At 32.6% G+C, this 26743-nt stretch overlaps 1 protein-coding gene across 1 annotated transcript in view; it reads left to right on the top strand.

Annotated features, from left to right (window-relative positions):
- The window catches only part of PPFIA2 (PTPRF interacting protein alpha 2), a 524056-nt gene that overhangs the window by 381340 nt on the left and 115973 nt on the right, over window positions 1-26743 (top strand). Inside the window, exons 11-18 of the mRNA XM_079140424.1 lie at window positions 3319-3402; window positions 3678-3809; window positions 5564-5626; window positions 9495-9586; window positions 14101-14236; window positions 16065-16285; window positions 20768-21005; window positions 24661-24690. Of these exons, the coding sequence (XP_078996550.1) occupies window positions 3319-3402; window positions 3678-3809; window positions 5564-5626; window positions 9495-9586; window positions 14101-14236; window positions 16065-16285; window positions 20768-21005; window positions 24661-24690 (996 nt within the window). The remainder of the gene's footprint in view (window positions 1-3318; window positions 3403-3677; window positions 3810-5563; window positions 5627-9494; window positions 9587-14100; window positions 14237-16064; window positions 16286-20767; window positions 21006-24660; window positions 24691-26743) is intronic.

Below are 26743 nucleotides of genomic sequence, written 5' to 3'. Positions count from 1 at the left end.
TCTTTTATCCTGTCAGACTTTTATTTTGACATATTATATTATCTTGTGCATCCCAAATAATTCCCTCAGCTTACTCCTACCTAAATTATTACCCAAAGTCCACTTTCTCTGGATTCTTTTCTTTTTCTTATCTTTCAGAAAAATTTTAACCGTCTTAAAAAAATCTTCCCATGCTCTTCCCATGCTACAATTCACTCTTTTCCTTTTCAACACCTTCTCTTCTGGACTGGTTATAAATCAATAACATATTTCAGATATACAATTTTTATGTTACTGACTTATTTTGTTATGTGAGCTCCTTCAGAGCTGAAATCTTCTCCTGAACACATTCTATCTGATAAGAACATTTTTATAAAATTTGAATATCACTTTTTCATTTGTTTTCCCAATGTTTATAGCTTCAACAGTCTTGTATTTTCTTGTCATCTGTTCTCAATACCTTTAGGGATTATCTCTATAACTTGCTTTATTATTATTTTTTCAGTTGCAGTTTATTTTCAGAAACTTAGTATTATTGATCATCAAAGTCTCTTTTTTTTAATTTCTTACTCTTTTGACTACTTACCAAAATAAAAAAAATTTCTGCTTAGCTTAAATGCAAGCTCACTTCTGCTAATATTTTGAATTCTTTTAGCAATCCCTCAGACATTTTATTTGACTGTTGCATTTTTTTCTACTTTTATTATCTCCCAATCAAAATTCTTGATTAACTCCTATGCATAAAACTAAACTCGTGCTTTGGCAAGTTTACTCACAATTCACCATTAAAGATTCAGGTTCCTAAATCTATGATTTTATATCTACTTCCTTAATTAAAATGCATATTTCCTCAGCAAGGATATAATTAATCTTGAGTTCAATGAGTTATTCACTCATTTTTAATAACGATAAAAAGTATCAGCCATAACATTGTAATTTAGATTGAACTCAGGTGCACTCAACTACTGAGCTGCATCCCTGATCCTATTTTGTATTTTATTTAGAGATGGTCTGAGTTGCTGAGCACCTCCGTTTTGCTGAGGCTGGCTTTGAACTTGAGATCCTCCTGCCTCAGCCTCCTAAGTCACTGCTGGGATTATAAGCGTGAGCCACAGTACCCAGCTAGAATCTTGTATTTTTGAACAGATAGTTTTTAAAGTTGAAATATTCATGTCACCTGATTAATTTCAATACCCCTAACTGCCTGTTACAATGTACCTTCAAAAGACTGCATATAGCTTAATAAATTTAGATTTTATAATTTCAACATATTAAGTTATTAACTGTATTCTTTATTGAACTCTAAGTTTAAATTATGTTATAAAACCATTTTTTTTCTATTTGGGGATCATTGTAGCTTTCTGTGTTGTTTCTGCTTAGAAATTTGTGGAAGATGTAGGGAAAGAAATTGGTTATTTGTTATTTGTGCATGACATTCCACATTTATGAGATAAAAACATCAGAAGGAAAATCTTACAAAATATAAATACTGAGTTATAATTTGTATAAACATACCAAATTTGAAGCATTAAAGGTTAATTACATAGATTAAATTTGAATTTGTTGCATAAAATAGTATAAATAAATATACAAACTGATACTTGAATTGGTTACTATTTTATTTTTTGCATACATACTTATATATAGTCTTCTATTGGCATAGAGTAAGTTTTACTATTTTAAAATGAACTTATAAAGAGTAAGATAATATCCTTTGGAGTTAAAATATATAGCCCTGATAGAGATTTGTTCTGATGTTATAATTACTTGACTTGTAATTGTGATTAAAATGTTGACATAATTTTCTATGTAATTTGTGCTTAACATACTAATACAATTCAGCTATCAGCAATGTCACATGTGTTAACACTCTGCACTCTGGTAACCTGACAAGTCACCTCCAAGGCATGTAACTAACCTTAGCACTGGGCAAACTTTAGCTCACAAAGATTCTGTGCTGCCTGTTCACTTTAGGGCACAATTTTGTTTCCATAGCAACAAATCAATGTGGAAAGCTTTGCAGTGGTCCTTGGTGTCATTTTGGAAAGTTCACAAATAAATTTTCTTGTCCTCACAGAATTATTGTCACCTTGATAATGTGAGGACTTTTAATAATTTTGAAATTTTGAATTTTTGAAATTTTAAAATTTCAACTTAGAGCTTTATCTGAGAATAGGCAGTTAGGTTTTAGATGGATGACTATAATGTGCATTGGGAGACCAGAAGTCATTTTGTAAGTTGGTCTCCTGAGGTAACTCATCCTTCTTCAACTGGAGAATACGCATAATATAATTTGCCCCATAGTTTAGCTTTTTCCCTAATGTCCAGAATAGCATTTAGAGTAAGTTTTGTTCCAAATATATTACACCCAAATTACTGTCTTTCATATTCCTCAGCATTTAGATACATCGTTATCATTATTTTAAGTAATATGATGAGCAAACCAACCAAAATACAGCACTTTAACAATCTATTAGAGACACATTCTAGTGTTTGGTTTCCCATAATTCCAGTTATTACATCACTTTTTCAGAGTTGCTTTAATTCACTGTGTAGTAGTCTTTCATTGCCAGCCATCACTAACGTTACAAACCTTAGGTTCACAGCTTTTTATTTTAGCATATCATTGTTTTTCATTTATAACCATCAATTTCATTATGTTCACCAGATATCAATATAGTTCTTTCCATGTGAAATTCTGTCTATTAAAGTATTAAATTTGCGATCACACTTTTATTTTAAGCATTCTGTGCTATGTTCTGTTCAGTGTCAGTGTCTTTAGTTCTGATTTTTCAATTTTGTCCCTCTCCTTTTCCTTGACTTGTTAGTCTGATCCAACCTCTTCTACCTCATCTGATGATTATCAATATGTTATGGAAGCTAAACTACAAGAAATGATCTCCATACGTAGGAAGGTAGTCCTACTGGACTTTACTTTCTATTGCTAAATAGAATCCATCTAAGTTTTTCTTTTCATTTATAAAAATTATGTTACTTTTGTTTATTGATAATCGACCATCTGTGCAGTTCAGTGCTTCAGGAGCTTAAGATTGGACAATGGCAGGTTTGTGTTCAAACCATGCACAGTCTGCATGTTACATTTGGCTGATTTCATTGCTCATAAATAAATCCAATGTTTTGCTGATGCTTGGATGTAACAGGCCTTTGTAGCTGACACATTTCAAGCAATGCTGTTCAGCTGCCTGTTTAAAGAAAGTTTATTTTTTGAAAACTGTTTGCAGTTGGTAGTAGCTTGCTTTACATTTTATTTCAATTTATCTAGAAGAAAGAGTTAACCACCTCTTACATTTCATGTACGTTCTTCATATTTCTTAACAGGCTGAAGAGAGACATGGAAATATTGAAGAACGTATGAGACATCTAGAAGGTCAACTTGAAGAGAAGAACCAAGAACTTCAAAGAGTATGTGCATTATGAGCCATTCCCCATTATCCATTTATAGGTTTATAGGCTACATATAAGAAGAAAAGTTTTCTTGATTGCAGGTTGTATTTAGATCTTTCAGATGTGCTCCTTGAAATTTAAGGGGAAAAAAGTTTCTTCCAATTTAATCAAAACAGACAAAATTAAATCCAATTTCTAGCAAAAAATATAAAATCAAGCTTGAGTAGTTCATACCTGATTTTCATATCAAATTGACTTCTTTTTTTTTTCTTTTTCTTTTTCTTGAATGTAAGGCTAGGCAAAGAGAGAAAATGAATGAGGAGCATAACAAAAGATTATCTGACACAGTGGACAGACTTCTGACTGAATCTAATGAACGTCTACAGCTGCACTTAAAAGAAAGAATGGCCGCTCTGGAAGAGAAGGTAAAAGCACAGAAGGGTAGAATCTCATGAAAGTTTAGCAATGTTGTTATGATCGTGTTTGTTTGATATGCTGCTGCGATCATCATATTAGCAAAATGATTCATTTGCTTTCCTTAATTTAAAGAATACCTGAAATATTCTCAGAAGATCATCGATTATTTCTGTAGAACATAAAATTGAATTTTTAAATGAATGAAAAAGTGCTGCATGACATAAATCTTTCATACTAGCATGTTTGTATGAGGCAAATGTATTAACATGTGCTGTGCTTTTGTGATGAAACATTTTATTTATCTTTTCCTCATATGTGAAAAAAGAATGATAAGACAAAACTCAGTACTTGGGGTGTGGGGGTCTTACTTCGAACTGTTCATGTATCTCAAATGACTGATACCTCCTCCCAGAATAAAAACTAAAGGATGAGTAAGTTTGTATGACAAAAAGAACTTTTTTCAATACCACTGGAGAGTTTAGGAACCCAAATGTATTGAATCAAAAAAGGTGCATCTGTGAAGTCTGCTATTTGATTCAGAACTATGTGTCCCATTGATAGCTGGCAGCTAGCAGACCAACAAGAGTTTTGTGATATGATTGCCAAGTCCAGAGCATAAACAAAGGTAGGGACTAAAACCCAGGTGCACAAATCATTTTGGAAACTGAGATTGAATGCAACTACTACTTTAGCTAAACATTTTCCCATGACACATAAAATAAACCAAAATAGGGAAAAGGTTTCAATGAAACATTAAAACACTTTGATAAATTTACCCATTAGAAAACCATTAGGCATGCTTCTTCCCACCACAATTCCAAATACATGGCTGCTATGTAATCAGGATATTCTTGGTTTAATTTTACTCAATACTTGAAGAGAGTGTTTTTATTATTATTATTATTATTTTTATCATTATTATTATTATTAGTTGGTTCTGAGGAATGAAGCCAAAGGTACTTTACTCCTCAGCTACATTCTCAAGCCATTTTTATTTTTTATTTTGAGACAGGTTCTCATCATGTTGTTAAGGCTGGCCTTGAACTTGGAGCCTCTTGCCTCAGCCTCCTGAATAGCTGGGATTACAGACATGCACCGCCATACGCAGAAGCAATACATTATTTTAAATCACATTTTGTTGTACTATAAGAAAAGTACAAAGCTTTTAATGACATAATACTTTGTGACAAACATTTTTTTAATTATCATTATGCAACTTATTTCCATGTCTTCACTACATGTAACATCAGTTTATTAAATTGTTAGAATTTCATTTTTATTTTTCTAATAATTTAGCTATTGTTAGAAATATTAAATGTATTGAAATAGAAGTCCAGAAAGTGAACTCTTAAAAACAGGACTCAATGATTTCTTCTTTCTTTCAAAACTGAATATGAGTTTATCAGAATTCTTTATAACACTCCAGGCTAATATTTAGCATGTTACTCACTATTTCTCATTTGAAGAATTAACTAATGATTTCCGATTTAAAGTGTAGTATGACAAAAGGTAAAAATAAATAGCCTGAAAGGTAATATTTGTTTCATTTATCCATACAAATGTTGCAAAATAACATTTCTTACATAAATAATTTCTCACAATGTTTATGTATCACATTTAAAGATTCCATTGAATCTTCCATAGAAAATAAGAAAAGATTCACCAAGGAAGGTATCAAAGGAGATCTTTGAGTGACACAACATTAACCTACATATTTAAGTATTTTCTGTTTAATTTATTGCTTATTTCTCTTTTTTTATAGAATGTTCTAATTCAAGAATCGGAAACTTTCAGAAAAAATCTTGAAGAATCTTTACATGATAAGGTATTATGGAAACATTCTTTTCTTATTTTTCTATTTTATACTGATGAATGTTTTGTTGTAAAATAAATTTGAAAAGAAATAATTTTAGGAAGTAATCTTTCTAAAACAATTTTAATTTTTATATTATGCCTGCAGAAAAGTGCACAGGTATATGTAGAGATCGAATGAGTTCTACTGTCCAAACATACTAAAAATCAGTACTCTGGAAGCACCTATCATGTTAGTCACTACTCTTTCCTTAAAGATAATCACTATTTTGACTTCTAATATTAAAAAAAAAGTGTCCCAGTTTTTGCCTGAATCAAATGAAATAAAAGTGTGTGGACTAATTTGCATCTACTGAGATATTGTTTGTGCAGAAATGTAAGTACCAGTTATACATAATAATTATACTAAGTTATATATTTGCAAATATGATCCTAGTTTCAAAGTAGTTGGTTCTAATTGAAGAGAGAACATACCTTTATAAATCATTGAGGAGTCAGGGTAGCAGATGTCAAGTGCCAAATGAATGAAGTAGAAGATGAGAGTGTGGGTAGGAAAGATCACCATACACTGCTGCTGTGGGGAAGTCCTCAGGGATCTGGGACTCCACTAAAGAATTAAGCAATGGTCGAACTATGCTGCACACCTTTCCAACACCACGCATGCAGGGTAATCATAGGTGCTGAGTGGGGAGAGGAGAGGAGTGTGATACCTTAAATATAATGGGCACAGCAATTTGGAATCAATTATTTCTGTTGTAGGATATCTGGCAGAAGAGTCAGATGAAGGACCAGGTTATGAAATCTTAAAAGTTGTAGTTACTAACATATCTCTTCCTACTTTACTAATCTTATTTTATTAAAGTTGCTTATTGAAGAAGTGATTTATAATTTTTTGTTGAAAGAGAGAGAAAAGGAATGGATAGAGATAAGAGGGAGAGTAAGGAAATGAAGGAAACAAAGGAGAGAAGAAGGAAGGGAGGAGGGAAGAAAAGAAATGAAAGGAGGGAGAGGGGAAGGAAGGAAGAGTGGGAGGGAGGGAGTGAAGTTCTAGCAACAGTATTGCAATGTAGAAGAATTGGAAAACATGGTTGAATAAAGAAAAGACAGAGCAATTTCACAGCACACTACACATTATGATACTAATTTAAAAAATAATCATTTGATTCCATAATCAGGATGTTGACAGTCTCCTGATTGATAGTCATATTAGAGCAATATAGTATGGCACATGAAGATAGCATCTAATCCTTTCTGAAGTGGTTAATATTGGCTATACAAAGGAGATATTACAGTAAGCTTTCAAAGACATTTAGGATCTTAACAACTAGCAAAAAGAGTAGGGCATTCAAGGTAGAGAATGAAGCTTACGCAACATTTCAGAAAAACCAAAGATTGTTGGCTGGATGAATCATCAGACCTTTGCTGTGACTGGTATTCGTTTAGAGAACTAGGTTTGACCAGATTGTAAATTTTGGACTTGATCTTGTTATGCTGTGCAATGTTATTCAAAGCTCTGTGTGCTCCTGGCAAGATTCCCAGAACCCATTCCCCACTATCAACCCAAGCATTACAGGTATCACAATGTGCCTAAGTAACCAACGTTATTAATGATTTCAAGCTTTGCATTCTTGTTTATGCCAGTCTTCAGAGAGAATTTTCCTAGGTCATACTTCATTTCTGTACTATCATTCCCTAAGACTGAGCAGATTCACTAATCTGACCATATCTATAATTGCTCAGATTTAATTTCAGTCCATTATCAGGAAAATCCCTTGTATGCTCAGCCTCTTTTTTTTTTTCTTTTTAATGTTCTTTATTCTTACCTTCAACATTTGAAGTCCCTTGAGCTGTCCTTATAGATTCTCCCTGTTGGTCCCTGCCAAGTATACCTGATCTCATGGATTTAAACACAACCTACAAATTGAGCACTTTCTAATTTAGATTACATTTTGGTCATCTCCCCTGATAAAATTTGTATGTTATTGTGCTAACTCAATATGTCCACTTGGACACCTACACCTCTCAAATTTAACATCTCAATCTTCTACCACACCCTCCCCTTACACACACAACCCAAACACCAACACCACCTAACTTAAGAAGTAGCACCATGGCCTTCTCAGTTAATCACAACTACAACTTCGTTTAGTAACCGAAGTTAAAAACCTTGGAGTTATTCTTAACCCATGTTTATGTTTCACTCCATGTTCAATAATGGGCAAATCGTTACTTCTACCATCCAAATCTAGTCAAATCTATCCATTCTCTCCCCCCAAAAAAATTCTTGTCAAAGACATTATTTTCTTATCAAAATTTTTTTAAATTACCAATTATTTTCTTTTTTATCCTACCTCCTACTCCCTTTCAATAGTTCATTGCAGAGCTATCAGAATGATCATGTCATTTCTCATCTCAAAAATTCTCCCTATCTCAAAGTAAATTAGAAAATACTCCTTATCTCAATCAAAGTAAAAACCAAAGATCACCATATTGTTTGCAATGCGCTTCAGAACTACCCTTTCTGAATCCCTACTCAACTTCTTCCTTAACCTCTTAAACCCACCACACTGGATACTTGTCCTCCACTTCACCAAATATGCTTCCATTAAGGGACATATGTACCTGCTTCTTTTTCCATCTGCAATGTCTTTTTCTAAGAATTTCCCATATTTTCTTCTTCCTCTTGTTTAGGTTTTTGCTCGGCTATTTTATCATCAGAAAGTCATTTCATGACTCCATTTTCTTCCTAAGCCCATCTTACCCTCCTGCACATCCTGTTTATTTAGTGTTTGTTTTTTTCCACTAGATGGTAAATTAAATGAGGGCAAGAAGTCTGTCATTGCACTTCTGTATCTTAAGGATTCAATGCATTTTTCTGGAGATAATTAACAAATGAACTAATGAACTCAACAAGAAACTATTGGCTATTTTTAAATAAAGCAATTATTTGATTGTATATATGTTTAAAAATGATATGACCAGCTGAAGAATATATGGGTAAAAGACTGAAGTTAGTAAGATAATTCAAGGGAAAGGTCAAAAGAATTTGGAGTAAGATGATGGTTTTGAGAATTACAAGGGCAGATAAAAGAAACATGGCAAAGGCCACAATAAGATTAAGATTGTTGAGAAAAGAAGAACGAGTCAAAAGTAATGCAAACACTGGCCACTGACACAGAGAAAACAGCCTTAGAAAATCTGAAGTATGTATTTATACATTTATAATAGTATAAAAGTTATAATCATTAATACAAAATTAAGTGCTTTCATAGCATTTAAGAAATATGACAACCTCTACTTTCATAAATTTTTTTACTGAAATATATAATTTCAACCAATGAAATTTATCAGAAGTACAAATAATTATACAAAAATAAGTCAAAAATTGTGTTGTTAACTTTCCTATTTAGGTGATGTTTTTTGTTTTTTTGTTTTTTTGGTTTTTTTTTTTGCTAGTTATTTTAATTCAACCCTTTCCTTTACCCAAATGCCCTTCGGTCCTCAGAGAATAGCAAAACTCTTCACTTACTAGATAAATGGTATCTTTTTTCAATTTTTGGACATGGATTTTTTTTTTCTACTAGGCATTTTGAAGTGATATTTCGATAACTGGTCATGATTTTAATATTTCTGTAAATTTGCAGAGATTAAGGATTAGTGAATGCCAGGGAATGTAGGTAAATTTTTATTAATTTCTTTTATTTGTATTTTCATTACAAGGGGAAAATTCAGGCATAATTTACTATCATGCTTAATAATCTTTAATAAAAATATATTTATCATTTTCCCTATAAAAATTTATCAATCTTGGCTTTTCATAATTGAATGTTGGTAATATTAGCACATGATTATCATCTGAGTAACACTTTTTTAATTTTTAGGAAAGACTGGCAGAAGAAATTGAAAAGCTGAGATCTGAACTTGATCAATTGAAAATGAGAACTGGCTCTTTAATTGAACCTACAATATCAAGGTAAATATTAGATTAAAAGTATATCTATAGTTCACTAAGAATCATTGTCACTCTCCTATGGTTTCATAACTCCAAACTAAAGTAGATATTCCCTACTGCTCAATAGTCATTGCTATACTTTGACACTTTACTGATTTAATTCCTACATTCAAAAATAGTTTTCTAATTTAGAAATCCTTTCTGTGTATATTCAATAAAATGCAAATTAATACCTTTTGTATTCTGAATTTAATTATATATAGATATTAAATGATTTTTAGATAAAGAAATTAAACTGTATATGGAGATTTCATTCCATTCTAAGAGGAGGACCAGTCCTTTCTCTACCTGTGTTCAATGTGGAAGCGTGAGAAATATGTTCAAGGTTTAATGTGATGGAACAAGTATCAGTGACCTTGTTTACTTAGCATCTAATTTTGTTAAAGTAATTACAAATTTAAAGGCAAGGAGAAATTACATATGTGAAATGAACTTATCCATCTTCACTTGTTTTTAGTCACTACCTCATTGTAAAGAAAGAAGAAATGGGATGATCCTTGGCTGAATAGTTACACAGGTCAATAGACAGATGCACATGTTAACAACTTACACACTATTTTCCCTTATGCTTAAGGCCCTTTATTTAAAGTTGGTAAGAAATTCTATAAATATTCACTCATTTTATCTTCTATTTTGCTAGACAATGCAGAATAATACCAGCTACTTGCAACTTCTGACAACCACAGACTTCTAAGAGAACTACATTTTCATTAGTAGTGTGTCCATCTAAAGAATGTTAACTCCTCAAAGGCAGAAATGTGTGTTTGTTTCAATAACTATTGTAATCTCAGCATCTAAAACACTACCTGGCACGTAGCATGCTCTCAATAAATACTATTGAATGAATAAATGGGTGAATATCCAGTAAAGCACGTTTCAGGTAATAAAATAAAAATCCAAGTTAAAAATAATTCTAAAGGATCTTATATTCTTTTCAATGAAAGCATAAATGAAAACAATGTTTAATATTTGAGTATTTCTTCAATTTAGTATGAGAAATACAGTTCTTCAGGCACAATGACATTCAAAGAACTTTTAAACATGTAAATCATCAACTTAGAAAATCATGCTTATTTTTATAATTCTGGTATTTTTCTTATTTTTAAAATTCCAGTTTAATTATTAATTCAATGATATGTATTCATATTGTGGTGGTAGTGACAATGATGAAGAAAAAGGAAGAGAGTTAATAAAATATCAAAAGAGTAAATATACAGACTAAGTATTAGATAATCAACAAATTAGATGTATTCTAACAGTATCAGATAGCCATTTTCCTGTCTTTTTGGACTTAAGTCTCTGAAACAGAGTTGAAGTCTAGGACTTTGTCACTGCAGTGAGTTTTTTGTGGCTAACAGGGTGACATTTACCTAAAATGAAGGGTCACTGGACCCATGCAGAACAAATATTCTTTGATGCAGCAGATGGTAGTAGAAAAACACTAGAACCAGAATAAAATGACCCACATTCCTAGGTTTCAGACAGACAATTATTAGTTGTTTGATTTTGGAAAATAAAAGTCAATTAAACCATAAATAAGATTTCATTCCATTCTAATAATTTTTTTCTTAACAAAATTCTAATTGAATATGTATTTTATATATCTGTACATACTTGGTATTTTCATAATTATCTTTCAGGCTTTGCAATAAAATGATACAAGTGAGCAAAGGGGGGCTATAAATAATAAATCATATCATAATAGTAGAGTTATTATAGAAATTAAGATAGTGAAACTAAAAGAAGTTACAACATAACTGAATGTTTATTAAACAGTATTTTTTTCAACATCCATGCTTTTGAAGGAATGTAATTAAATTTGTATGTAAAATGAAAGATGCATGAATACTCAGTATACTAGTGTTTGATCTTATAAAAGGGGAATTGAGAAGAGAGGAGCTAAAGCTGGTGAATAACAGTAATAGTCTCTACATTTATCTTGTCTAACAAAATAAAATGAGTACCAGAATGACTAGACAAGGCTTGATTTGGCTCAACTCTGAAGAAAAGGTAGGACCTGTGTAATTGGAAAGGATAATAGAGGAGGATTTAGAAAGCAGAGGGGTGGGTAAGAGGCATTTGCTAAGAAAATTCATATATCTGATTAATTTATGGAATTATATAATGAGATTATGTGGGAGAATTACAGAAAAGTACTTTTTAGATGTGTAAGAGATACAGTGTGAGGAAGAACACATGTGCCAGATAGGAAACACAGAAACACTAATTTGTGGACCCAAGTTGTAAAGTATATTGAAATAGGAATTTTATACTGAGATTTGAAGAATGCTAGCCATATAAATATGTTAGGAGACTGTTTCCAGCAGGGAACAAATAAAAAAATTAAAAAGACAGCATGTTCAGTGGCACAGAAGTGAAATAAAGAATAAGTTATCAAAGGAACTGAATGAAATCAGTTCAGCAGGATGGAAGATAAACAGACAGTAGCTAAAAGTGATGCTGGAAAGTAGGAAGGACTCAGATAATGAAGATAATCTGTGGATTAGACAAGGGAAAGAAAGGTGAGAGATCTGGGATAGGAATGGGAAAGAGAGTGAAATGAATCTGACATAAATTTCCTATGTTTATATATGAATACACCATAGGAATCTCAACATCGTGTGCATCCACAAGACTGGGATCTTAATGAGAATAAGATATAATCCATGTTTGTATCAATATGTCAAGATAGATTGTCGTGTATAACTAAAAAGAACCAATAAAAATTATTTTTAAAGGACTAAAGATTTTTAAGCTGGGCATTGATGTGCCAGTTCTGTTTCATTTCATGTTTTTACAAATTAATTGGCATTGAGAGGTAAAACAAGAAAAAAAGTCCTGTTAGCATGATGAGTTATGTTAGAAACTCCACTCTAAACCCAGAGGGACATTAACATGGCAGCCACAGATGAAAGAGACCTACACTGTTCTCAGCTGGGAAGTTTGAGACTATATTATATTTGTATTCATTACTATCTTCCCAGATGTTTATAAAGTACATCTTATGTACTGGACACACCTTCCTGGACAAAAAATGGTGACCAAAAAACATCTGATCTTGTGGTCTTTGTGAAGCTTAGAGCCTCTATCCAATACACTGAGAGTTGTGTCATTCATCAACCAGTTCATACTGGTTGATTAATTTTATATATGACTTATCCACTATAAAGCAAGTTTACTTAATTTTAAATTTGATTGCTATAGAAATAATAACTAGTTGAGGGATGATTCCTTAGGTCATCTGCTCTAATTTTCTATTTGGCAAAATAAGGTCTCTCTTAAGGTAGTTTAGCATTGAGCTAGGGATATGGCTCGGGTTGGTAGAGCACTTGCCTTGTATACACAAGGCCCTGGGTTCAATCCCCAGCACCAAAAAGTAAAAAATAAATGAAAAAGTTAGACTAGCATCCCCCACTGTTGTAAACATCCAGGCTTCACCTAATCTTTTCAAATCTTGCTAGATATTCAGAAATGCTTGTTTTTGTTCAAAAACAGAAGTATAGTCAGTCAGTAGGAGCCCCAATTTCCACAGAATACACAGCTTTAAGTCTACTTCTTACTGATGATGGATCTGTTATTTCATTTTATAGGACAGCATGAAGTTGCTGTCATAATCATCTTCATTATTGTGGCAATAAACTGAATTTGCTGTAAATCTATATATGTATAATGTGCTTAGGAACCTATTCAGCATTTTGATTACAGTGTATTTTATTACCATGTTTATTGAAAACCAGTGTGATGATATTTTCCAATTAGAATTTTCTATTTCATCTCTAAGCAAATTGTAGAATCAAATGTGCTTACTAAAAGCTTTTTCTTACTCCTTTTGTAACTATGTCTTATCAACAGATAACAAATTGTTCTAGTGGTACAACCTATTTTATTTTAAAAAATAAGATGATTAGCCTGTTTCAATCTTATTTTAAGTATTTCATTGTTTTTCTAAATTGAAAAATAGAATATTACAAAATAGAGAATGTGTGAGCAAATTTCTCTGAAATTCTTAAAATTGGGAAGATTCTGGTGCCCTGGAAGTTCACACATTTTTCAGTTAAGTGAGAAACATTTAAAAGAAGTGTGGTAAGAAATGGGAAATATCACGATATCCAGTAAAGAGCACAAACTAAATAGAATTGTCAAGTTTATTTCAATGGATCTTGGTTATCAACATTAACATGTTTCATTGTACTACCACTGTACTACCACATTTGAAAATGATAATAAACAAAAAGGTTGGAGTATATTCTGAAAGTAGAAAAATGGACTTGCCCTTCAGGAATGGACCTGAGACTAGGACTTCTGATATAAGTCTCTAATTGGGCCTCAAAAGCATGACAGTTCACCAGTTTCTTCTTGAGGTTTATATTCTTTAGGGTTTAATGCTTTATTGCAAATGAAGCAGCAGTTATTTGCTGGTAAGTTTAATTTTTGAAGTTGGATATATGACATATTTTTTTTTTCCATTTCTCCAGAACTCATCTAGACACCTCAGCTGAGTTGCGATATTCAGTGGGATCCCTAGTGGACAGCCAGTCTGATTACAGAACAACTAAAGTAATAAGAAGAGCAAGGAGAGGCCGTGTGGGTGTGAGAAGAGATGAGCCAAAGGTTAATCACTGCACTTCAACTCTTTGATCATTTTAATTAAAAACATGATTCCATTTTGGATAGAATTTTAACACCAAGAGAACTGAATCTAATTGTATTAGTTTCAAGCACAGAGTATGACATATTTTTAAAATTATAACTAACATAAAGCCTTTACTATGCACCAGAAATTGAGCTAAGCATTTCTCATGTTCTTATCTGGATACATTATGAAATGAGTAATATTTTATACAACTTCAGACATAAAATTATTGAGACTCAGAAAGATTAACTGTTCATTATTACACAAGTATTACTGGAGTTAAAACTTGAGCCTGTACTTGCATGGTTTCAAATACCATGCACTAGTTATCATTACACCGTACTCCCAAACAAATGGACTTATGTATTAAGCACTTAAGCAGTAGTGTTCATATTGTTAATTCAAATTAATTGAATATCTTAATGAAAAATTATTATGTTAAAAAATGACTGGAGGAAAATGTACAAAAACCACCCAAATTGTTAATGTCAGCTGCTCTACAAGACTTTCATTCAGTCAATAACATAAAATTTTAAAGTTTTTTTTTAGTTGTAGATGAACACAATACCTTTATTTTATTTATTTATTTTTGTGTGGTGCTAAGGATTGAACCCAATGGTTCATGCAAAAGACATGCACTCTACCACTAGCAATAAGCACAGCCCCAATAACTTAAAAATTTTAAGCTATGCTTTTCGAGTAATACAGTTGAATTTTATAAAAGAGAATATCCTTTCTTTGTGCCTGAAGTTCAGTTTGTTCCCCTACTTTCATGTATTCAAAATACGATTCATTTTTCCTTATTTGTACACAGGTCCTCAACACCTTATGGTTTTTAACTGCCAAAAATATGCCATATATAAATTAATTCATCACAGTAGGCATCTAATATTTGTTGAATATTTGAATAAATATATAAACCAATAAGGACAAAATTAAGTTCATCTCAGTTCTTTTTTCTATTATGTGACAAGTAAATTAGTACTCTTTGCAACCAAAACAATGTCTAAAGTAAATGCTAATTCAAGTCCTCAATTCTTAGTACTTGAGGAAATATCATGTGGTCCTTCATATAGCTCATTTTGCAAAATCACAACAATGAAAACTAACTTAAAAAACAACAACAACGACAAAAAAAAAAAACAAAAATGCAATACTCTAGGGCCTATTCCTTATACCCAACTCTCTCATACCTTCAGATCACAGTTTGAAAACTACCTGCCTATTGGTTACTCAAAATTCTCTTTCATTATATTAATTATAAAAATATAAGCCATATAAATTAGCATGTTTGGGGCTTAAAAAATCAAGGTGTTCAAGTGACCAGAGAAGTAGAGATGAAATTAAACACTTGTGCAATATTTTGTTAGCCCCTATGTAAGTTCCAAAGAAAGAATTCTTAAATAATTTATTATATAATATCTGTAGTCTCATAGTAATGAGAATAAGAAAAGCAAATGTTTGAGTACAGCGATTGCTGTATTTAGAAATAAGGAATAGTGTTGAAAATGGAGATACTTTATAGTAATTGTTACTTTGAAAGGTGATTGGATTATCAGTCATATGGAAATTTAGCATCTCTATTCCTATTAAAATATTGACATTTATACTGAAAATTAAATTACTTAAAATGTCAATAAACTATTATATAGAACCGATAAATTGAAATGTTAATAGTTAAGCATATGGTTATGCTTTTGCCAGGTCAACTCTAAAAACTGGCATGCTTTTGTTGGTATTTTATGGATTCGTTCTTTAAAAATGAGCAATATGATAAATACTTGCCATTGTTCATGTGCCATTTAGGTGAAATCACTTGGGGATCATGAATGGAACAGAACACAACAAATTGGAGTACTAAGCAGTCACCCATTTGAAAGTGACACTGAAATGTCTGATATTGATGATGATGACAGAGAAACAATTTTTAGCTCAATGGATCTTCTCTCTCCAAGTGGTCATTCTGATGCTCAGACTCTAGCTATGATGCTTCAGGAACAATTGGATGCAATCAACAAAGAAATCAGGTGAGTTCAATTAGTATTGACCATTTCATGAGAATAGAAGACCTTAATACAGAAATGACTCTCAAATCAGAGGCATTGACATTAATACCAGTCTTGGAAATCAGAACCAGTCTTTATTCCCCTGGTGTTGAAGATTAAACACCAAGAAACACCAAGGCAAGAGTAGAAAGCAAGTTTTATTTAAGAAAGGTAGAGACAGATTTCTCTGGAGAGAAGTGGGACCCACACCTGGGTGTCTGCAGGAGTAGATGTGTATTGCTCTTTTATAAACCCTGGAACCCCACACCTTCTCTTTCTTCTCCATGTATGTGCCTAAGGGCAGGAAGGACAGCACAGGAAGTAATAGCTTTGTGTTGGGAAGTGTGATTCCCAGAGGTCTTAGCAACCCTGTCTTTTCTTTGATAACCATTCCTCACCTTCTCAACCCCCATCATTCATTATCTACACTGACTGCCAGGCCTTCCACCCCCTGCCTCAGTTCCTTGATAATTGTGGCATTTCCTGTCCCTCCAGGTCAGGCAGGGTTACAGGCCGATTGCTTTTTGCAAAGAAAGCATGTGGGGAGTCAGCACGGTGGGCTCATTTTATAGAATTATTCTCTTAATCTAGTGTTCCCACCATTCCCATTTATTTGTCCCCTTACAACATCACCTGGATACCCACTCAACTAAATGTGCATTTTCACAAGATTCCCCAAGTACTTGTGAATCTCTGGTGTAAAATTAGGACAATCCTTGTAAGCATACATGACTCATATCAGACTAATAACAGAGGCAATATAAAAGAATAGGTTAAAGATAAAATTTCCCCAGTGAATTTTGAAGTACTTTTTAAATTAAAATTTATCATTAAAGTGGACGCTATTTGTAGTAATAAGGTAACAAGGTCAATTCATACTGCATCAAAGACACTAAATAATATGCAAATTAATGCATAATCAGCTCCCTCAAAAATATTTGGGCATTGGAGTGAAATTAATATTATTTTTATCAATTGTAAACCATTATATTAGGGATAGCATATTTTTTAGAAGTTTATTAATGTTGATTACATTTTAACACACCATATTTTTTAAATTCACCACCAACGGAGATGACTTAGTCTGCTTGGGCAGCCATAACAAAATACCACAGGCTGAGTGACTTAAATAAAAAGTTATTTTCTCACAGTATTGGAGGCCAGAAAGTCCAAGATCAAGGTTCAGACAAAGTTCAGTTTCTGGGAAAGGCTCTCTTTCTGCTCTCAGGAGAGGCAGATGGAGGGAGAAACAGAGAGGAAGAGACAGAAAGAAAAAGAAAAACATTAAGTTTACCAGATCAAGTTCTCACCCTTATGAACTCCTTTAACTTTAATGACCTCCTGATTGTTCCACGTCCACACACAGTAGTAGAGTTAGGGCATCATTGTATGAATGAGTATGGGTAGGACATAATTCAGTCCATGGCAGAACATGTACTGAGAGCGGGGTGGGGTGTTTTTCTCTGCCAAAACTATAGAGAGTTTAAAAAAAAAAGAAGTTAATGCTTTTAAATAATGGGTTTAAACTGAAACTATTACTACTGTTATTAATAACAAAAGTCAAATCCATTTAGTAATATACTACATGAAAAATGTATTATTCATTTTAATGCTTGTAGATGATTATAATTGTATTCAGTCATGCCAACTTGCTTTTCAATGTGGTTACTTCCATAGTTAAAAATGAGATCCAATTCTTATTTAGATCTTCTGGAGATTAAGGAGTATTCCTTATATCTGTAAAGATAAAATTTTCATCCATTGGTATTGAAGTTCATGGTAAATCAGATTGATCAATAAAATCCCCTCCAATTTTGGGGAAGTATGTGGTGCAAATTTCATAAGGAAGTAAATAAGGATAAAATTAATTAGCATTCTTTGAATAAAAAAGTCTTACTATATCTATCAGAAATAATTTAATATTATACTATAATAATATTAGGCTATAATATTGTATCTCTTTATTATATTTTTTATTCCAGAGTCAATAAAACATGTGGATGATATGTTCTAAATATGATTTATTTCATAATAGATAAGAAATAAGTACTATGATCTCACAGCATCTTGATAATAGATGATTTACATTGTATAATTGAAATATAGTCAAGTCAACATTTCAAATACTAAGAAATATTAGTACTATGATAATTTTTATTTTCATTTATTTAATGTTTATTTCAATGGTGGTCAGTTCTTTTTCTGTAATTACCTTGAACAATCCCAGTAAAAAACCCAAATGTGACAGGTATATTTTTTTCTTTTTGAATACAGGAAACAGGTGTTTATTAATTTGAACATGCATTCTGCTGTTCTTTTTGGTTCTGTTTAAGACTTGGCCTCCCTCTGCTATGATTCACATCACCTCTTCCATTGTCACCCTACAGCATACTACAATAGCTTCTCACCTGCAGGACAAAAATTTCTATCTGGTTTTGTTGTAATATTTGAATTCCAGAACTAATTTATCCTAACACTGCAGTCACAATAGAATTTTTAAAAACTAAATGTGTTTTTTAACACACAAACTCTCAATCCAAACTCTTCAATTGTTCTTAATATGAAGACCAACATCCTTAATATTGTCTAGAGTGTCCTACCTGTCCCACCATTTTCTTATCACTCACTTGTCTTCCTCCTTGTACCATTAGACATGACTTCCAAATCCTTGACTGTCCCATGGGTATTCTTTTGGTGTGACTGTTTCCTTCTTCTGGAACATTCTCCCTGGTTCACACCCTTTTGACATGACACTTCTTTCATTTTTACCCTTCCTCACCATGCACAGCTCCATCACCACTTCTTCAGGGAAGATTTTGCTATCTTGCAGAAATTTTACCTTCACTAGATTGTAATTTGTCTAAGAGCAAGTTTTGCTTACACATTTCAGTCTTAACACTATGCTTGACATATGGAAAGTGCTCCCAAAATATTTGAGAATTATAAACTGAAAAAAAATAATGTAGAACATGAATTCTAACTGAATAACATTCTATGATGCTGTTCAGCTAATAGTTAAATCCACTGAATAGGTTTGAAATTGCAGATATACTCTTGTGATTTTTTTTCACCAAAAAATATCAAAGCAATATTACTAACAGTCTATTTATTTTCAGAGACTCTTACCCCTCTTAAATTGGGGTAGTAAATCTCTGTAATAATCTTAGCCTAGAGTAACTAGAACATAGGTTAATATAGTTGTTGAGTAGAAAGAATATTGAAAAATACATGAGATTTTATTATATAACATCATTCAACAAAAATAGGTACCTCGATATAGACTGTGGTGAGCTGCTAACTCCAACCAGAATTTACCTCTGCTTGTAATTTTTCTTCTTTCAAGAACCAATTTAGTCATTTAAAAAGTTTCTTTTCAGAGTTGTTCACTGCTCACTGAAAGAGTCAAGAGTTCAAAGAAGGAGTCAATTTAGTCCAGACTCAATTGCCACCACACTGCTTTTCTTCTGTCGTTGGCTACTATGCTGCCTGTATTACTTTTGTGGTCTTCATCCCTTCATCCTTCCACATGATTCCTGGGGAACATTCTAAGGGGAATCTAGTTTGCTGTTATTGTTTTCTTTGCTTTCCATATTTATATCAGGACTCCAAAGATCAACAGATTGTCATTTACTTTTTTGAACAAACTGATCTCATATGTACATTTGATTCCCTATTTAATTAAGTTTCCATCTACCTCTTATCAACTTCCTTTAAGTTTGGCTTGCCTTTACAATTAACAGAATATCCAGAATAAATAATTAAAACTTTTTATACAACAGGAATATGTTGCCTCTTATCAAAAGAAATTTCTGCAGGAGTCATTTTTTTTAATAACAAGTGTATTAAAAGTGCAAAATGTAATTTTTTTGGAGCGGAAGCTTTTCCTTTGGAGTATGTTTATATATGAATGATGTTATACTATGCATTTGATTAAATCTACTATTATTAAATTGCCTGTTACTTATTTAAAGGATGCTTAACTAAATAAGTACTGATGTTTTAAGAAGACTCTGGGTTTTATATGATTATGTGATAATTATGAATTAACATTTATTGGAGATGCTATTAATCAAATTTTTCATTGGGTGGAAACTCAATGAAATGCTGCTGATATCTGGATGTCTAAGTGTTTTTAATTGGTACCTGAGTTCAAATGTAAAATTAAAATTAGCAGTAGACTTTAACCAGGTTGCAAGGTTTTAGAAGAGTTTTAAGGGTGGTAGTAGAAAAAGGGTCAAACTGAAAGTGACCAGGAATTATATATCCTTTGAAAGATACAGTTTTCTAAATTGAGGTCAGGAAGCCCCCAGCATTTACTAAGTTCAAACTGCCTACATCAGAAAAATGAGATAAAAATACTAGTTTTGACATAAAATATTTAAAGTACTCTTTAATTGATTTTTATGTGAATTCTGGTTGCCATTATAGCAGCATATAATAGATCAAAATTGAACTATCTTTTAGGCTGATTCAGGAAGAAAAAGAATCTACAGAGTTACGTGCTGAAGAAATTGAGAATAGAGTGGCCAGTGTGAGCCTGGAGGGCCTGAATTTGGCTAGGGTCCACCCAGGTACCTCCATCACTGCCTCTGTTACAGCTTCATCACTGGCCAGTTCATCTCCCCCCAGTGGACACTCAACGCCAAAGCTTACCCCGAGAAGCCCAGCCAGGGAAATGGACAGGATGGGAGTCATGACACTGGTATGATGATGTGTACAGAGAAATTTTGTCCCTGTTAAGATTAATGATGCATTAGCTAAAATACCCTGGGTGTTTGCTCTCATCTAAGGACTTTCTATGAATTTCATGGTTTGTTTCTTTTTTCCCCACAACAACCCTATGTGGTAGGCATAATTCCATTACAAACTGAGGAAACAGTATCCAAACAGAGGCTGCAACTTTCTTAAAGTCATGTAGTAAGCCAGTGAACAGGCAGAGATCTGAATATCACATGAGAAAAATGAATGATGTAAATCAATAAGTACACTTTTACTGATGTCATATTGATGAAATAAATTTAGACTGGGTTGATTTTTTAATATAATAAATAGCAAAACACATATGATAATTGCTTCAATACACCAAGGTAGAAATTTGTAATGTCGTAAGACATAATTTTCATCACAGCCATTAAAACTCAACAGTACCAGGTTCTTATCTCTTCCAGATTCATGTCAACCTCATCGCATTAATTTTTTAATTTTCGGGCTTTTTTTTTCCATTTATCTTTATATTCAGAGATAAAATGTGAAAGTCTAAAGTAGGAAATCCCTGAAAACATTTGAGAAAAAAAAGTGTTACATGCTAAAAGTAATATAGAAAGGCCTGTGTAAAATATGGTTGGAATGACTACTGAATACCATGATGTTCAGTCATTCAATTCTCATGTGAGCCCTGACATCACAGAGCATGGTCTCAACAGAGCAGAGGTAACTGAAGCTTTGAGACATGAGTAAATTGACCATGTTCAGCACCACTTATGAGTGGAGCTGGAACTTTCCTCAAATATGTCTAACTCAAAAGCATACATTATTCTTGAATTTTTTAGTTGCTTTTTGTTTTTGTACCAAGGATTGAACCCAGAGGTGCTTAACCAATGAGCCACATCCCCAATCCTTTTTTATATTTTATTTTGAGACAGAGTCTTGCTAAGGGCCTTACTAAGTAGCTGAGGCTGGCTTTGAACTTGTGGTCCTCCTGTTTCAGCCTCTTGAGCTGCTGGTATTACAGGTGTGTTCCACTATGCCTAGCTGTCCTTGGTTTTGGGGTTTGATTTTTTTTTTTTAATTTTTCTGTAGTACCTGGAAATATGTTGAGATGAGAGCAATGAGGATCAAAATATTTTGAACAATCTATGGAAGTAAAAGTCTGTATTTTTCCATTGTAGATTAAAACGATATTGTTTTAATAATAAAATTCCAGTTAAAATAAAATAGTCTGGGGATTGAGACTAAAATGCAAATAGGTAATAATTTATACACTATGAAATTGAACACAAATACAGTAAATAAAGAAAAATTAATGATATTACAGAAGGATATAAATTGTATGTTGTATTTGTGATCAGAAGACTGTGAAGTCCTATAAAAGTCCACAATGCCCACATCTATGTGTATGATTATATATTTTTCTATATGTGCACATTATATCTGAATAAAGAAGTTCAACTTGTCTAAATTTAATCATCAAATATTTTGAAGTAATGTGTAATCTAGTTAATAAATTATAAAAAAAATTTATTAGAATTAATTTGTATAAAAATCTACATATATGTGTGTATATGGGTGTGTATTTATTATATATATATTTCTCACCCTACAGAAAATATTCTTACAAATAAATATTTAATATTCATATAATTTTATTTCATCTTTTAAAAATTTCTTTTACATATTATATATATAAGTATATATATTAGTCGAGGTATATTTTTCATTAATTTTACAGTTGACAATTGAAACAAAACTATGTGGTGAAGTAGCATTTTCCACATTCAAATTCTTTATAGTTATGGGACATCCAAGCAATAAAACTTAAATGAAAGAAAATTGGAGGAAAAAAAAAAGTTACTTCTTTAAGTCACTGAGTCTTCCATTCCATTTGCTCATTACCAAAATTTATATTTAAAATATTTTTAAATAAACAGGACAATGACCATAGAATAATAACCAACTAACCAGAATTGACCTCAATATAGTGCAAACTTGGAGTCCACATACTAAGGTATCCTAACCAGATACACCTATGAGCCACATTATGTCTGCTTATTTTGGAAACCCAGGAAACATCTCTTTGATTTTATTAACTAAAAATGCTCTCATCTCTGCTTAGTTTCTGCAAGTGTAATATGAACTAAATAATATTAATGACTGATTTATTGCCAAAGCTACTGGAAGAATCTTTGCCCACAGAGCACAATTTAGTCAGCATTTCAGGCAATTATACTTTGGTGATTTCTATATTGCTTTTATTTCCCTTTATTTTTACAACATAGTATTTTGCCTTTAAGTATTTTCAAAAATATTAACATCTTAGTCCTTAATAGTGCTATTTTTTATGATAATAAAATAGTATAATTAAAATCATTTAGATTTTTGTGCATATGAAAAATATGTCAGTGCTTTCATGCATTTTCTTGAGCAGATAATCATTAATTAAAACCAGTAAATTATAGTATGACCATTATCATACTATAATTAGAATACTGAAAAAAAATATTTATGGCATTTCCTGAAAGTTAAAGAAGTCAAGAAATTTTCTTGAATTTTTCTAAGTCAAGAAAGCAAGAAAGGAACTCTTGGAAATCCTTGACACCTAATAAAATTCTGTCACCAAACTCATATTCTTATAGTGAAGGATGGGTATTTTCTTTAGAAAATATTAAAGGAAAAATAATTTAATTGGATGTAATTCATGTTTGAATATTCAGAAGAAGATTAGAAAGTTTAGGGACAGAAAACAAGAGATTGAATAAACTTCGTGTTAGTTACTACATGGCATGATATCTTGCCAACATTGCTTCTTAATCCTGAGAATAAAATGCACTTGTATTTTCCTTTACCTCTTACCTCACACAAATCCACAGGGATACTAGCAATATCTAGACTACTCAACATAGTGAAATCATCATATCTTCTACTAACGACAAAAATAGAAAGCATAATGGAATAGTTTAATAAAGATGGTTTTACTTACATAAGAAAAAATGAACAAAAATAGTAAAATTCACCTGGAATTATTAAAAAAAGGAACGATTTTCTTTTTAAATCCTGTAAAAGAGCATTGACAAAAAAGCAATATCCCCAGGGGCATGTTATGCTGAGTCCAGAGCTTTTAGCTTGTGTTGGGGATGTGGGGGTGGAATTTGTTAGGATTCCAGGAAATTTGAGATCCTTCAGAACAGAATATTTGCACAAAGGATACCCAAAGCTCTTCATAGATAGGACAGAGAGAGTTTATAACCTCTATATATGTGCACTAGATCTTCATTTTGGTCTATATTTTCCTGGAAGGATATTGTGTCGCATTTGTTTCTGACCAGCTCACTGGCTAGACTGACTTCCTCTGCTTTATGCCCTCCACTGTGTGTCTCATATGCAATGCAGGCAGTACAGGTAGACATGGCTGCCTCATAGAGACCTGCCCTTACCCATGAGAGGTTTCTTTTCTGAAGTAACCACCAGGAGGAGAAGTATTTCTGTAATAATTTAAAAAAACTTATTTAGGATAGCATGGAATAAAGAAAAGAAATGATAGATAAGTTATAGATACAAGATACTAGTTAAACTTGTAACATGGTCAACAGTAGTCATTAATTAGTTCTATTTCCTGTTGCTTTTATTACTGCCAATCGCAGCCAAGTGATCTAAGGAAACATCGGAGAAAGGTATTGTAAAAAACTTTTATATGGTTGCTAGTCGAATATTACTTTTATTAATAAAAAATTTAAAATAATTTTTCTTCAAAAGTATTTTGTTAAAGTAAAAAGTATTGAAAGTGTTTGAGTTATTATATTATTGTATTGTCTAAATATAAGAGATAATGCATCAAAAATAAGATCGTCTGTTTTAGGAGCAATGATTACATTTATGAGACTTGATATCCTGATATTCCTCTGAATGCTTAAACTACAGATGATACAGTTAGATATTTTAATATCAATACTAAACAAATGCTCGTTGTTTTAGAATGTTTATTTCACTGTTATTCATGAAAACTGAGGCCAAAAGATCAGGAGACAACTGCCAAAGAAAAGACAATAGTTGGTTACAGTACCCAAGCCAAGGGGGCATTCCATGTCCCCAGAAATGCACCAGGGTTGGCAGGAGCAATGGGAAAGCATAGGCAAGGACCTTTTTGAAGTCCTTTCCAGAAAGGTAAGGAAAGGCAGAGCAAGCAGGTTTAGGTTAAGTAACTTGGGGTGGCTCTGGGGTCTATGAACCTCTCTTGTCTAGTACCTGAAGCTGGGCAATTAGGGCAGAAGAATATTAAACCTAGAACCAGCTACAGGAGACAGTAGAGGGCTCTGAGTTGAGGGTTTGCCAAATAAAAGGCTCTGTTCTGGGGTGTGGTTTGCTATCTTTAGGAATTAATGAGCACTGGAAGGAGAAGCCTTTCCAGACACAGAGCATCAAGGATATAGGAAACCAGTAGATGAGTAAAAACATGCTTTCCTGTTCAAAATGAAATCAGGAGAATAAGTACAGGATATAGGAAACAAAATGAACACCAATTCTGATTCACAAAAGGGCTTCCTATTAGATAATTGAGGACAGCATAGTTTTATTCACCAGATATCAGATGGAGAAATTTCAAATATTCAAACCTGCTTTCCACTGCATGAGTCATTTTTCAGTATCTTCAAGACCTGGTAGTCAGTGTATACTGAAACTCCCGAAACCAGAGAACCTGATCATCATCATCCTCATTAAATTGAAGGAACCCATGTTGTACTTACATAGCTTAGATGAATGGGATTTTCAGTGCCTGGGTTATTATCTATCAGCTTCTAGAGTCTTCTTGACAATACCAGCTGGTTCTCAACCCTCAGATTTACCCTGGAGAGGATTTTTATTACTCCTTGACTTCCTCCACGACTTTAGAAGTACTAGAAGGAAATTTGTGACTATATAAAGAATTCTGAGAAGATGATTTAAAGAAATTGAGTGAGTGTAAGAAATGAAAAAAAAAAAAAAGTTTGGATAGAAGGTGTTGAACAGAAATGCAGACTCACAGAATACAAAGAGTAAAATGGTGACTGGGAAGGAAGGTCATAGAGAGAGCCACAAACTAAAAACGGTTGTGTATCAGGACAAGGAGTTACAGAGGGGCTTCATTAACACTTCAGAACAATGCATTAAGGTAGGAATGATCACTTCTATCTGACTGACTGATTCCAAAGCCTTTCTCTTCCACTTTTTGCATACTGTGAGCTCTAAGTGTTATTTAGTGGAACAGTTTGTGACTAATGTTTTTAAGAGTTGATATTAAAAAAGGTATAGTTTGGCAGTGGGGAAAGAGGAAAGTATTTTATAATAAAATATTTCAGGAGCAAAATTCTGAAACCACAAATAATTGTGCTTAACAAAAACAATTATAGAAAAGAATCATTATATCACATAACTATGATAGCACTGATACATATTAGGAAGAGTAATGAAGCATACTTAAAGAGTTTAGATTGGGTGTAGATTTAGAAAGGATCTTCCATCACAATGGAATTGTGTAACAGCAGATTCTTCTGGTGGCCTTATGCCAGTTGCATGGAGAGTAAGATGCCCCCTTAAACTGGAAGAGCAGTCTGGGCCTGGATGACAAGAGACCTGACAAATGACTTCATTAAGTTCCTCCAGTGCCTGGGGTCTTCATCCTATATAAACAAGTTTATGCATAATAGTATAACAGCATCATGGAGAAACAAGTATTTTCCCAGAATGCAG

This window comes from Sciurus vulgaris, assembly GCF_902686455.1.
Source record: "Sciurus vulgaris genome assembly, chromosome: 5".
NCBI lineage: Eukaryota > Metazoa > Chordata > Mammalia > Rodentia > Sciuridae > Sciurus > Sciurus vulgaris.
Note: the sequence above shows the minus strand (reverse complement) of the source record. Positions and strands in the feature narration are given on the sequence as shown.